The sequence below is a fragment of the Eublepharis macularius genome, chromosome 4 (assembly GCF_028583425.1).
Source record: "Eublepharis macularius isolate TG4126 chromosome 4, MPM_Emac_v1.0, whole genome shotgun sequence".
NCBI classification, from domain to species: domain Eukaryota; kingdom Metazoa; phylum Chordata; class Lepidosauria; order Squamata; family Eublepharidae; genus Eublepharis; species Eublepharis macularius.
Window position 1 is genome coordinate 44962072 of NC_072793.1, and position 12099 is coordinate 44974170.

General features: G+C 43.8%; 1 protein-coding gene across 2 annotated transcripts in view; it reads left to right on the forward strand.

Moving 5' to 3' along the window:
• LOC129327402 (serine/threonine-protein kinase N1-like) overlaps positions 1–11730 on the forward strand; it is an 81289-nt gene extending 69559 nt beyond the window's left edge. For both annotated transcript variants that reach the window (XM_054976029.1, XM_054976028.1), the window contains exons 11-22: positions 1759–1921; positions 2561–2657; positions 2787–2872; positions 3810–3885; positions 4132–4223; positions 4927–5103; positions 5362–5424; positions 5731–5807; positions 6040–6182; positions 6582–6689; positions 6991–7071; positions 7616–11730. In XM_054976029.1, the coding sequence (XP_054832004.1) occupies positions 1759–1921; positions 2561–2657; positions 2787–2872; positions 3810–3885; positions 4132–4223; positions 4927–5103; positions 5362–5424; positions 5731–5807; positions 6040–6182; positions 6582–6689; positions 6991–7071; positions 7616–7819 (1367 nt within the window). In that variant the 3' untranslated portion in view covers positions 7820–11730. The remainder of the gene's footprint in view (positions 1–1758; positions 1922–2560; positions 2658–2786; positions 2873–3809; positions 3886–4131; positions 4224–4926; positions 5104–5361; positions 5425–5730; positions 5808–6039; positions 6183–6581; positions 6690–6990; positions 7072–7615) is intronic.
• The last annotated feature ends 369 nt before the right edge of the window (positions 11731–12099 follow it).

Below are 12099 nucleotides of genomic sequence, written 5' to 3' on the forward strand. Positions count from 1 at the left end.
GGAGACACAGGAAAACAAAACAGGCAAACAGATCCAACAAAATAAAACAATGTTTCTGGCCAAAGGAATGTTAGCAAACATCCCTAGCTGACTTGCAGCGCTATTGCAATGCGAGGGTAGTCTTCTGTGGGTGTTCAGTGGCTGAAAGCTGCCAACTTGTAAAATCTCATCCTTCCCCACCCTCATTTTAGGAGTGTAGGAGAAAAGAGGGATTATGGCTTGACCAGTCTGAAAGGGTGCATTAGTGAAATTTTCTCACTGTAAATATCGAGATCAATGAAATGGCTTTCCCAGGATCATGTTGGCACTTTGTGCAGTTTGGAATGAGGTGTAAAATGTGTGTAAAGTGTGCAACAGGTGTAACCTGGATCAGTTACAGCTGGCTAGCCCATTAATTAGCTATAGATAGTCCTATTGTCATTAAAAGATGTATGCATCAAGTGTTAGTCTGAGAAGAGAGGTATTAAATCCCTTATCTGCTACATGAACCTTTGTGAGAAAGAAGAGTTATAAAGGAAGTAAATAAATATGATAAGCTGCAAATAAAGAAAATGGAGTATTGTGTTTCTTTGGCCATCCCAAACTGGAATTCATAAAGCCAAAGAGATGTATTTCTCCATCACATACATAGTAGCCCTGAGAAACTTCATTAATGCTTTGACAATCCATATGGGATGGCCTGGCATTGCATTTGGAAGTTGTATGTTGAGATGGGGGAACAATGAGGAAAGCACAGGAATGCAGTGAATTATATGAACAAATGCCGAATGAATGAACTGAATGAACAAATAATGATGATTCCACATTGATCAGCTAAGGTGGAATGGGCCAAAGGTAAAGAATTGAATGGAATGCGTCATGCATTTCTGACAATAGTTTAGCAAGTGAGAGAGGGCAGTTAGCTATAGAACAGTAGCAAAGAGTCCAACAGCACCTTTAAGACTAACCAACTTTACTGTAGCATAAGCTTTTGAGAACCACAGTTCTCTTCATCAGATGCATCTGAGGAAGAGAACTGTAGTTCTCGAAAGCTTATGCTACAGTAAAGTTAGTTAGTCTTAAAGGTGCTACTGGACTCTTTGCTATTTTGCTACTACAGACTAACACGGCTAACTCCTCTGGATCTATAGAACAGTGGTACTGTAATGTAGATTAGTGTTATGTTTGGTGAAGAATAGGTGTGGCCAGTATTTCTGTTGATGGTTAGGAGGTGTGGAGCTCATGGTATATTGTTATGCATGAATCTTACTGCTATTTGGAAAGAGTAGTGTGTGAACTGAGAGAATAGTGGCTGTCCTAAGACCACTTACATTGCAATCCTATGCAGAGATACTCCAGATTAATACCATTGACATCAATGTAGGTGAGGTCATGTCACAGTCTTCCTTCTTAGTCATTATGACATACTAGCTCTAAGATATCTGCGTCTCTCACGTGACACATCTTCTAGTAGAGCTAATATTTGCATTTGTGTGCACAATATGTTTGGATTTGGAATGGTGGTGGCATTTTGTGGGAAGAGGAGCAGTATATTTATCAGTCTTAGATCTTTCAGAAGTGAAGCCATTCATGACTGTATTACTGTTTGCATCAGTGAAGTTTGAGGACTTGCCTTCAGTATTGGCTAATGTACCTTGCCCATTCCAGTTGCCCCTTTTAGCTTGTGATTCTTTATCCTTTGCTTGTTGGAAGCCTGGCTATCACAGTGCATGAACTGATATGACTATCTGCCCTGCCCCCTCCCCTTTTCCTTCTCAGGGAAGGCTTTCCTGCGTGCCCGGCAGATGAACATTGATATTGCAACATGGGTACGGCTCCTGCGACGCATCATCCCCACTGCCAACACCACAGGCACCTATAGTCCCTCAACACAGATGACCCCAACATCTGGCTCAGAGAGTAGGCATAGTCTCAACTCTGGGTGAGTGTCCTCTACTGTTAGTGGGCAGACAGTTGGCACTGCAAAAAATCTCAGCTTCTGTCTCAAGTTCCTGTATTTTGAGTTATTATTTTTCCATTTATTATCAAGGATTAGAAAAGTTAGGATTGGAATATGAGGAACAATATTTTTGTGGGGGCAGTGTTGATGCAAATATCACATCTCCTGTCCACGAGAGGTAGCCCCTTCATGTTTACAGGTTTTCAGCCAAAATTGCCACCATTTTCACCATCACAGTAATTGTTATAATATAATCTGTTCTTTTTAAATGGAGACTGAAAATATAAGGATTCTGATTTCTTTTGCATTCATGGGGGCTGTTGTAGCCATGCAAGTTTCCTAGATCTCCTGACAATTCCATTCCATTCGATTCCCAAAGCATTCCCAGTCTTTTCAGCGAGCAAGCGGTGGTCTTTCTCCAAGGCACAGATACTTTCCTACATTTCACATACTGTCCAGCCAGGACACTGTCTGCATCTGCTGTGGGATGTTGGGGGTGCCTGCATGCTCTGAAGACATGGACCTGGGCATTGCTTGCCACAGCCCCATCTTCTCTCCAAACAGCAGTTCTTACTGTGATTTTTGCCTGGATTCTCCAGATTGGCATTTTTCCCTCTCCAGGGACATTGCTATTGAGAAGCTGAGCTTGGAAGGGGACCGATTGCAAGTGGAACAAGTAGACCAGGATGACAATGAGCTACCTAATAAGGTCTTGTTGGTAAGTGTCTATTTTTGGTTTGGTTGCCCCAGGAGTTAATTTTTGTTTCCTGTGTCATAAACACCAGAATGTTGCTTGGAGCGTTTGTCTCCAGGTCTCTCCAAATTGTTCGTCTGTTTGTTTCTTCAGACCCCACGGGTGGGCGATGAAATTCCTTTCCAGGTGGAGCTGGGCTCAGGAGGTGAGGCCAGAGGGTCTGACAGTACTTTTCACAGGTAGGGAATGTGCAGCCCCCCTACCCCCTACATGTACACCGGCATCCATGTCCTTGCTATCTTCCTGTCTCACCCCATTGTAATTGCATTTCCTTGCTGAGTCCTAGATTTGCTCCCTTCATCTGAACTGGTCTCCTCTAATTGAGTTGCCTCCTGCTCTCAATAGATCATACCCACAGCCCTGGAGACCTGCTGAATTGAATCAAGGACAATTACGTCTCCAAACGAAATATCCAGTCTCCCAGGAAATCAGTCTAAATTGCAACAATTGCACAGTTGTGCCTCATCTGTCCTTCAAGAAATTGCTTCATTTTTGGAGATCAGACACACAGTATACATTGTTGCTTGGGAAACAAATTTGTTTCTCCAGGTAACAGGGCTGTGGTGATTTGCAGTGCTTTCTGTAATGTGTATGTACAAATACCACAAACGCTTTTTGGAATATTGCCTTTGACTCCACAATGCCCACACTGTGTTATGCTGCATCTGCAAATGGGATTCTCATGGGAAGCCAAAGTAGTTAAGGCTCAAGGCAAAATTAGGAGAAACTGTTTTTGAGTCCCCACTTGCCTTCAGTTGTTTTTTTCCTGACTCCCATTATTACATGCATCCAGAATTCACTGGAGGGGCATGGGATGAATGATGGTAGCCCTGCCCCAACTCTACATACCTTCCACTCACCTGAACTAGGCCCTTTTATCCTAATGAACACACGAAGAATCCTCGTCTTACTCAGCCCGTATATAAGAGTAATGTTTCAGCTTGTGTAAGGAGCATATATTAGAAACCTGTTCTGCCACAAGAATGGCCATTATTTTGTCCCTCTTGACATCATGGATGTTGATGTTGGTTATGATAATCTGTTCTTCTGCCCAGATGATCTCACCCCTGGGTGACTGGAAATACCATCTGTGACTTGCTCTTTCTGTCTCAGCAGCATCCTTAGAAAAACACCTCTCACTATGGATGATTTTCGATTTGCAGCTGTGCTTGGTCGTGGCCATTTTGGCAAAGTAAGTACTACATGCCCACTTGGGGTTCAAACCATGTCCTCTCCCCAGTTCTTCCAGCTGCCCGTCTGTCATCAAGAAGCATACCTACCTTTTCCCATCTTGACGGTCTGTCTGCCAGACCCAAGAGCCCTGTTCCCTCACCTCTTCTACTTTTGTCATTGAGCAAAGACATCCCAGAGATACTAGTGAACTTTACAGAAACTTTGACTACGACTAACCTTGTCTTGCTGGTCATCTTGAATGTAGGTGCTACTGTCTGAGCTACGTCGGACAGGGGAGCTTTTTGCTATCAAAGCCTTGAAGAAGGGTGACATTGTTGCAAGGGATGAAGTGGAGAGGTGAGTCTGTCTAGCAGCCAGGCAAGGTTGTGGTGCTGGGATGGTTGGGGATTTGTTATGAAAACCTCTTCTTCTTTTTTTTTTTAATTGATATTTCTGGTGCAACAGTAGTATTTAATTTGGAGCACAAGTGTAGCCAGTATTGGGCTTTGATAGTGTTGTTTTGGTGAGAATGCACTTATGTATGCAAAGGGGGGAGTGTATGCATACACACAGGTTGAAAAAAGCATGCTACTACTGCTGCCCAGAGTAGAAGTGGCTCCAGTCAGATGGGTGCAGGGGTTCCAAAACTGCCATCATCTCCTGTGTCCCATGATCACCCAGCTGGCTTGCACCATCTTCACCTCAGCCCCTGACTTAATTGCTGCCCTGTTCTTAGCAGGGAGATCCTAGATCTTCCAACTGCATGGAATGCCAGTAGTGCAATGCCTCTTCATATAAATGAGAGTTGAAGTGCGTATAAATGGGATGAAATGCTAGGAACTGTGTGCAATTGCTGGCATGTATATTTTGCTGTGTGAATAAGAAGGCTGACTGGACCAGGTAGGTCTCTGCTTCTAAATATGTGCCATTTGAGTGAGCTGGAACCTGTATGTTTCCTGTCCAGTTCCAACAGGGGTGATATGAAAGCAGTAGTTCATATGGTTGGGTTCAAGTCAACTCATGGCTACCCCTTGTCCTGACACGGTCTTTTTCCTACTAGCCTGATGTGCGAAAAACGAATATTTGAGGTTGTGACCCATGCCCGGCACCCCTTCCTAGTGAACCTCTTCGCCTGTTTCCAGACACCTCAGCATGTCTGTTTTGTAATGGAGTACACAGCAGGTGGAGACCTTATGATGCACATCCACACAGATGTATTCACTGAACCACGTGCTACGTAAGTTGAGAGCCAGGGGAAGGGAGGCACATGCTGCACTATGAAACGGAGCAAGAGTTTTTCTAAAGCATCTTGCTCAGTGTGATTTATGCCACTCCTCTTCAGCACACTGAGATCTAGTTTCATCTTGTCTACTATTTTGCATTTCCAGCACCGTTTCCAACTCTCTGGATCCTTTACACTGTAGTCATGGGTGTCTTCCAGAGTATGGTTGGGCATTGCCTCTTCTTGAAAAAGTCTTTCTGTTTCCTTCTGCAGATTTTATGCTGCTTGTGTAGTCCTAGGGCTGCAGTTTCTTCATGATCATAAAATCGTATACAGGTAAGTTACACCCGGGGGGGCCGTCATCTTAGTCAATTCCCTTCCTTCTACTGTCGTTTCCACATCCTTTCACTTCTTAATGCTCTGGACTAGTTTCCCTGCCCTTTTCCTAGGAGCAGTGAGCTGTCAGAATGAACATGGTTCATCCTGTCTCTCCTGTGGAGGACTGCATGGTGGTTATTATAACAGCATCTTTGTGTCTTGTCACTAAAATGTAAATGCAAGATTAATTATATTGTGCCTCCAATTAATGGCAGGTACCAAAAGATTCTTCAGAATTCTGCCTCAAGTTCTCTTACCTTTCAGGGACCTGAAGCTGGATAACTTATTGCTGGACATGGAAGGTTTTGTGAAAATTGCAGACTTCGGCCTCTGCAAGGAAGGTGATTGTGTGTGTGGCGGGGTGGGGTGGGGATAGATCCCACCATAGTAGGCACAGGATCCCCTAAATCAAAATGCAAATAAAATACATCCTACAGAAGTGACAGGGAACTAGCAGCCATCCTGCTGAGCACTAAAACAATCTGCAGTTGCTCCAAGAAGGGGAAGGGGCTTTGAGCAGGGCTGTGGGTGAATTAGCCATGTTTTAACAACCATTTTGTTCTGTGCTGCCAGGGATGGGATATGGTGATCGCACCAGCACATTCTGTGGGACACCAGAGTTTCTGGCTCCTGAAGTTCTGACAGACACTTCGTACACACGAGCAGTTGACTGGTGGGGCTTGGGTGTACTTGTATATGAAATGCTTGTAGGGGAGGTAAGTTCACCATGTGACAAAGGAAACAGGGTATATATGTGTGTCAAGACTGGGGTTGTTTATTGGTGGTGAGGCATAGGCAGGGTTGGAAATCCATCCTGTTCGAGGAAAGCAGAAATTGGGCATTTTGAAAATACTAAGCTAGGCTTATTCCAAACAAGCAGCTGGTTTTACAGTTCCTGGAGTGTGTAGAACTGGCTTAGAGGGATGCCTCTGGTGATGTAGGAAGAACTGTTTTCAGAGGAAGAAATTAATCTAAGGGATTATGGGAGACTTAGTTTTTGAGGGGGCCTGGTTTAGTTAACAGTTTAGGTAACAGAAATTAATTCTGAGGGAGATTAACAAGACTGGTTTAAATAGTGCCCCCATCAACTGACCCTGCCTCCATTCACCTTATAGTCCCCCTTTCCTGGAGATGATGAAGAGGAAGTATTTGACAGCATTGTGAATGATGAAGTGCGCTATCCTCGCTTCCTTTCTACAGAAGCCATTGGTATCATGCGCCGGGTGAGTTTGGGTGTTCTTTTTTGCCTATCCTAAGGATAGCCAGAGCCAAAGTCTAGGATTACCAAGGCATTCATAATAAGGGAGTGCAAGCTCTGTAAAAAAGGGGGAAGATTTGGGATCTTATCCAGAGATGCAGCATTCCGTTGCAACTCTTCTTTGTCTTGCTCCAAGATGATACAAGAAGGGACAGAGAGAGCCACGTAGAGCAGATTCCTGTAGGGCTGCGCAGCGGGTCGGTATATATTAACAGCAGATTTGCTTGTCCATGTGACAGTCTGATAACGTGAAGGTCTTTATTCAGTTGCTGCGACGGAACCCAGAGCGGCGCTTGGGCTCCAGTGAGCGTGATGCTGAAGATGTGAAAAAGCAGCCGTTTTTCAGGGTCAGTATAAGTCTGTCCATACTTGGTTTATACTCTTCCTTCTATATATCCTGGGAAAGGGCTGCCCAATTTCTTAGCAACTCAAAAGCATCAGCTTGGAGCTACACTGGGCTTCATTGTAACCTGTTACTAGCACAAGGAGATTCTGTGATAGCCACATCTTTCCCTAAGGCTGGAGACAGACTTATGTCACATTAGAGCTGTAAGAATTACTGAGGCATTGGTGTGTGAAACAGTTTGCATACTCACCAAGTGCTGTATAAATATTAACCATTATTATTAGCCAGCGATGTTCCTGCATGAAACTCTTACCATTGCTACTAAAGGGAAGTCTTTTTTCCCTTTCTGTGTATACACCAGCATCCCTGCCCAGTGAGGAGAAAATAAATTTTGAAAAGAGAGCCCCTCGCTGAGCTTGCTGGCTTATACCACTGTGTACTATAATGTTCACTATATCTTCCCAGTACCTACCCTATAGCTTCTCTTGCGGACTCTCCATGCTTCAAGCTAAGTATATTTGGTTTTGGTTCCCTCTCCTCTGCAGAGCATCGAGTGGGAAGCCCTGCTGGCCCGTAAGATCAAGCCACCATTTGTGCCAGTAATCAAGGGCCGAGAAGACATCAGCAACTTTGATGAGGAATTCACAGCTGAGGCACCTATGCTGACTCCGCCCCGTGAATTACGGCCCCTCACCCAAAAGGACCAGGATGCCTTTAAGGACTTTGACTATGTTTCTAATGCCTGCTAGCTCTGGCAGTGGGGGGTGAGGAGATCCCCAACAATACTGCCAGCCTTATAGGGCAGGATTCTGCTCCATTAGTGACTCATATGCTTGCTAGCCCTGCCTGCTAGCTCTAGGGGTGGGGCTAGGAAAGCCCAGCAACACTGCCAGCCTCATGGGGTAGAGAAATGTTCACCATCATGTACCAGGTCTGCAAATAGGTAGGGAAATACTTCTGCATGCTGCAGGATATGACATCAAGCATGCAGATACCATGGACACATGCTAGTTCCAAGGAAGTGGCAAGAGACAGGCGGCCAGCCCCGTCTAGCAGGTAATATTGACTGAGAGATTTGAGCAATGAAGTCTCAGTGAAAACACCTTTTCTTCATCTGTTCCCAGACTTCCTACTGAACCAAGCAGAAATAATTTTCCATAGTTAGGGGCCCATGGGTGTTGAAACCAGAGAACCATTCCCTAACCCCAGCACACACATCTTAGAGCCTCCAACATGGAAAAAAGTACAAGCAGTGTTGCAAAGAAACAGCTTGCCCTGCTGGTACTGTTCTCAAAAGCTTTTTATTCAAATCCCTAACCCTAAACGAAAACCCCTTACTCCTTTTCTGCACCATTGCCATGTACCTGCCTGTAAAAGTCCTGCAACCTATTGGTAGGTTCATTCCCACCATTTGGAAATGACTGAATTATACTACATTTCCTTCCTATATCCTCGCTCACTTTCTGAGACTTATCTACTGCTGTGCTAACAGACTAACTCAAGTGTAGGAAGCAGACAGGGTTTTGAGACCCTTGTCCACATTCCTCTCCTGGTTCCATTCTGTAGCTTTTGAACAAAAAAAGTCTGTTTTTGTTTTCTACTGCTGCTGACATCCTCATTCTTTCCTTGATCTGCCAATGAGAGAAGTCAGTGGATATCTAGATCCCACTCACATGCATCCCATGTTGATCAAGATGATATACTGTAGAGTTGCCAAGACTGGTGAAAAAAATGTTCAGTCCCTTTACCAGTGCCTTAATGTGTGGAAATGGGCAGCTGAAACTTTTCAAGGCATGGAGGTAAATAACATCCCATCAAAGGGACAGGGCGCTGTTTCTCCTGGTAGTTGGTAAATCCGTGTGCAGGGCTGTAGGCAGCTCTGAACCTGAGCTCTGACACTTCAAGGTTTTATTGTGAAAGGGACAACACAGGCATGGGAAAGAGTTGTGAGTAGCCTTTATGGGGTAGGCACCATTCTACACAATCACAGCAAAATTCTTCTCAAAACATGAACAACAGTGGGAAGCTCCATCTGCACTTACACACAGCTGGTCCTTTTTGAAATATCCCCAGTAGACTCTGTCCAGCAACCTGGGCACTAATCATGTAAAGTTAGCCCAGCCCCCTTTCTTCAGTGCCTGTTGGAAGAAGTACTATTTTTGTTAGCTTGTCCTTGGCACTGTTTCCTCAGTGTGAAACTAAACGTTTCTTAAAAATGTTGACCTAGTATTTTTGAGCACAGAGAAATTAGTAGGAGTAAGCAGGACTCGGTGTTACTCAGACATAGCTCTCTCCGTAGCATATTAGCTTTTTTTTATTTTCTAGACAAGTTGAATCCTTGCCTGGTGCTGCAAGCTACATCTGAGATGGATGCTATGGCTCATATCCCTCTACTGCTATGGCATCCTTTTTATGTGATTAGGTAACCTGGAATAATTATCATCAGCTGTTTCTTTATTCAGCCACTAATGTTGATTAGAAGCTCTACTCCAGGAAAGAATGGGAAAATCTGCCTTTTTACTATTCTTTGATTGCACTGATTGTGAGTACGAAAGGGTTGTTAAGGCCTGTTAAGGAGTAACTAATCCTGATCTTCTTGAGTAGGCACCCCTTAAGTGGCAAGGTACATGTTTAAAGCTTGACTAAGAGGCTGTAGACTATATCCCTTCCCTTATGAGTACAAAGGAGCAGGGCCTCATTGCTTATACACAACACAGCTCTTTCTCGAACAGACTTGTAATCTCCAGTTCACATATAGGGTGCTCCTTTTATGAAGCACTCTCCTTTTTCAACCTTAGCTTTTCCAATCCCATTCAGTCATGTTTCAGGCTTGAAATTCAAGAGCTGGCATCCATTTGCCTTTGAAGAAAGGCTCCAGTCTGCAGTGCTGGGAGAGAGAGTTCAAGCTTCTACAGTACAATCCTAAGCAGAGGTGTACCTTTCTAAATCCAGTGAAGTCAAATAGTCTTAGAAGGATGTCACTGTTTTGGATTGTGCTGTTAGAAAAGCAACCATGGGCTAGCTTGAGCGGGGGGGGGGGGGGGTTCTGTGTAAGTTGCTGCTTCAGGGAAAGTAGAACTGGTTTTGTTTGCATTGTGAGGGAAAGGGTCCCCCATTTAAGCAGCCCTGCTGCCAAGAATGTGAGCAAGTCAGAGGGCTACAGAAGACCTTGTGCTTACATGGCTCCTTTAAGTACCATGGGAGATTTCATGCTGCCCGAGTCCTTGTATATCTCTGCTTTACATTGGCTCTCCACCTTTCCCTTTTTTAAACACACCATTCCAGAAGATAAGCCTAGCCCATTTTTTTTTAATTGTAGTTGTAATCTATTTTAAAAGCAGCACTTCTGGTTCTGTTCTCAATTCTGGGAGGGAGGGCCTTGTGCGCCACAGCTTTGGGATCAAAGACTCCAGTGTTTCAGCCTGGAGAGTAGCATCTGTTCCTAGATAATACGCTGTTGACTTCCTTTGTGCCTCTTTTTCTGCTTTGTTGTCTCTTATCTTTCCTAGAGGACATATCCATGCTTAGTTATCTATATGGATTTTGTGCTAGAAGGTGCTTTCATGCTAAGGACTTGAAGCTTTGTCTTGTCTACTGAGTTTCCTTTCTTAATGTAACTACCTCTGTTGCCTGACCAGAATCACACTGTGGCCACAGAAATGCTGCCTGGATTCGTAACTTCTCTACTGTCAAGTCATTGAGTTTTAAACTGTATGCTTGTCAATACAAAGATGCCTGGACCAACACAGGCATGTTGAAGAACGTGTGAGAGAAAAAACCTTGCAAGTGAGCCTTGCAAGAACTACTGGGTTCTATCCCCAGCCCTTTTTGGATAACATGCAAGAGTTTCCTTGGTTCTGTTCTTGCTTCTAATGTTCACTTGCTGAATAAATTTTGGCTATTCCTTTCTTATCTGCAGAAGAGGGGAAACCAGCTTTGACCTCTATTAGAAAGCATTTTGTTATGCTTGGATGCAGAGCATTACTACATCTGTGTGCTCAGGCTATAGGATGAAAATGTGTGTGTTACAGTAAAGTATGGGTATAGCATGCTTTGCTGTAGAGTATGGAAGTCTTGGACAGACTGTAATTCGGGACTGCATCAGGAAGCTTTGCGGTGTGATCCTGGGCATAGAATTCTGCTCTTGAAAATTTCAACTTTTATTTTTTTCTAAAATCAAGTTTCTAAATTTTAAGGTTGTAAACATGGTTTTGTGTGTAAATTTCCAAAGCCAGGATGGAAGCAAGATTTCTAGGAGCCAAGGCTTTAGTGCCATTTGCAGGTGTCTTTGCCTGTGCAAAATAAGTAAACACCTATAAAATTCCCTACTTTGAATAATTTATACCACTCACAGAATTCAGCCATAGACATTTGATTTGGTTTCTAGGTTTACCTCACCTTGGCCCAGGATACAGTGAACGGAGTCTGACATACAGCGTGGGAACACTAGAGGCAGATAATGCCCACATTGGGAAGGGGTGTGTGAGCGAATAATCCCAGCTTTTAAATGTGGATTGATACCTCAGGATTAACTTTATTCTCCGATTTAAACCCTCGTATGCTCTTATATTCAACACTGTATCCCCATGTACAGTTTATGCGGTTTTAAAGTTCAAAGTCTGTATCTTCAACTAAAATCATCTTACCATGTAACAAATTATCCAAACATGCCTCGCATCCTTCACTTGGGCATTGAACCTATTGTGCCACTCAAAAGTAGTAGCATCTTAGATAGAGAAAAGGCATCACTCCTGGCTTCAGGAAGATGGCATTAAGTTGAATGTAAGGACAGACTGTCAAGAAAAGTTGTAAACATAAGGAGGAAGTGAGAGGTCCTATCACAAATGGGTTGTGTGCACTTCTGCTTATAGTCAAATGGTTGGATTACCTAATTAATGACTGTCCTAGGCAGTTGTATGCCAGATATCTAGCTAGTGTGCATGTGGGCTGGAGTTCCAGTTTATGTCAATTGGTCTTGCACTGTTGGGAGCCAGTGAGACTACATCTTGAACTACTGTGATCCTACTTT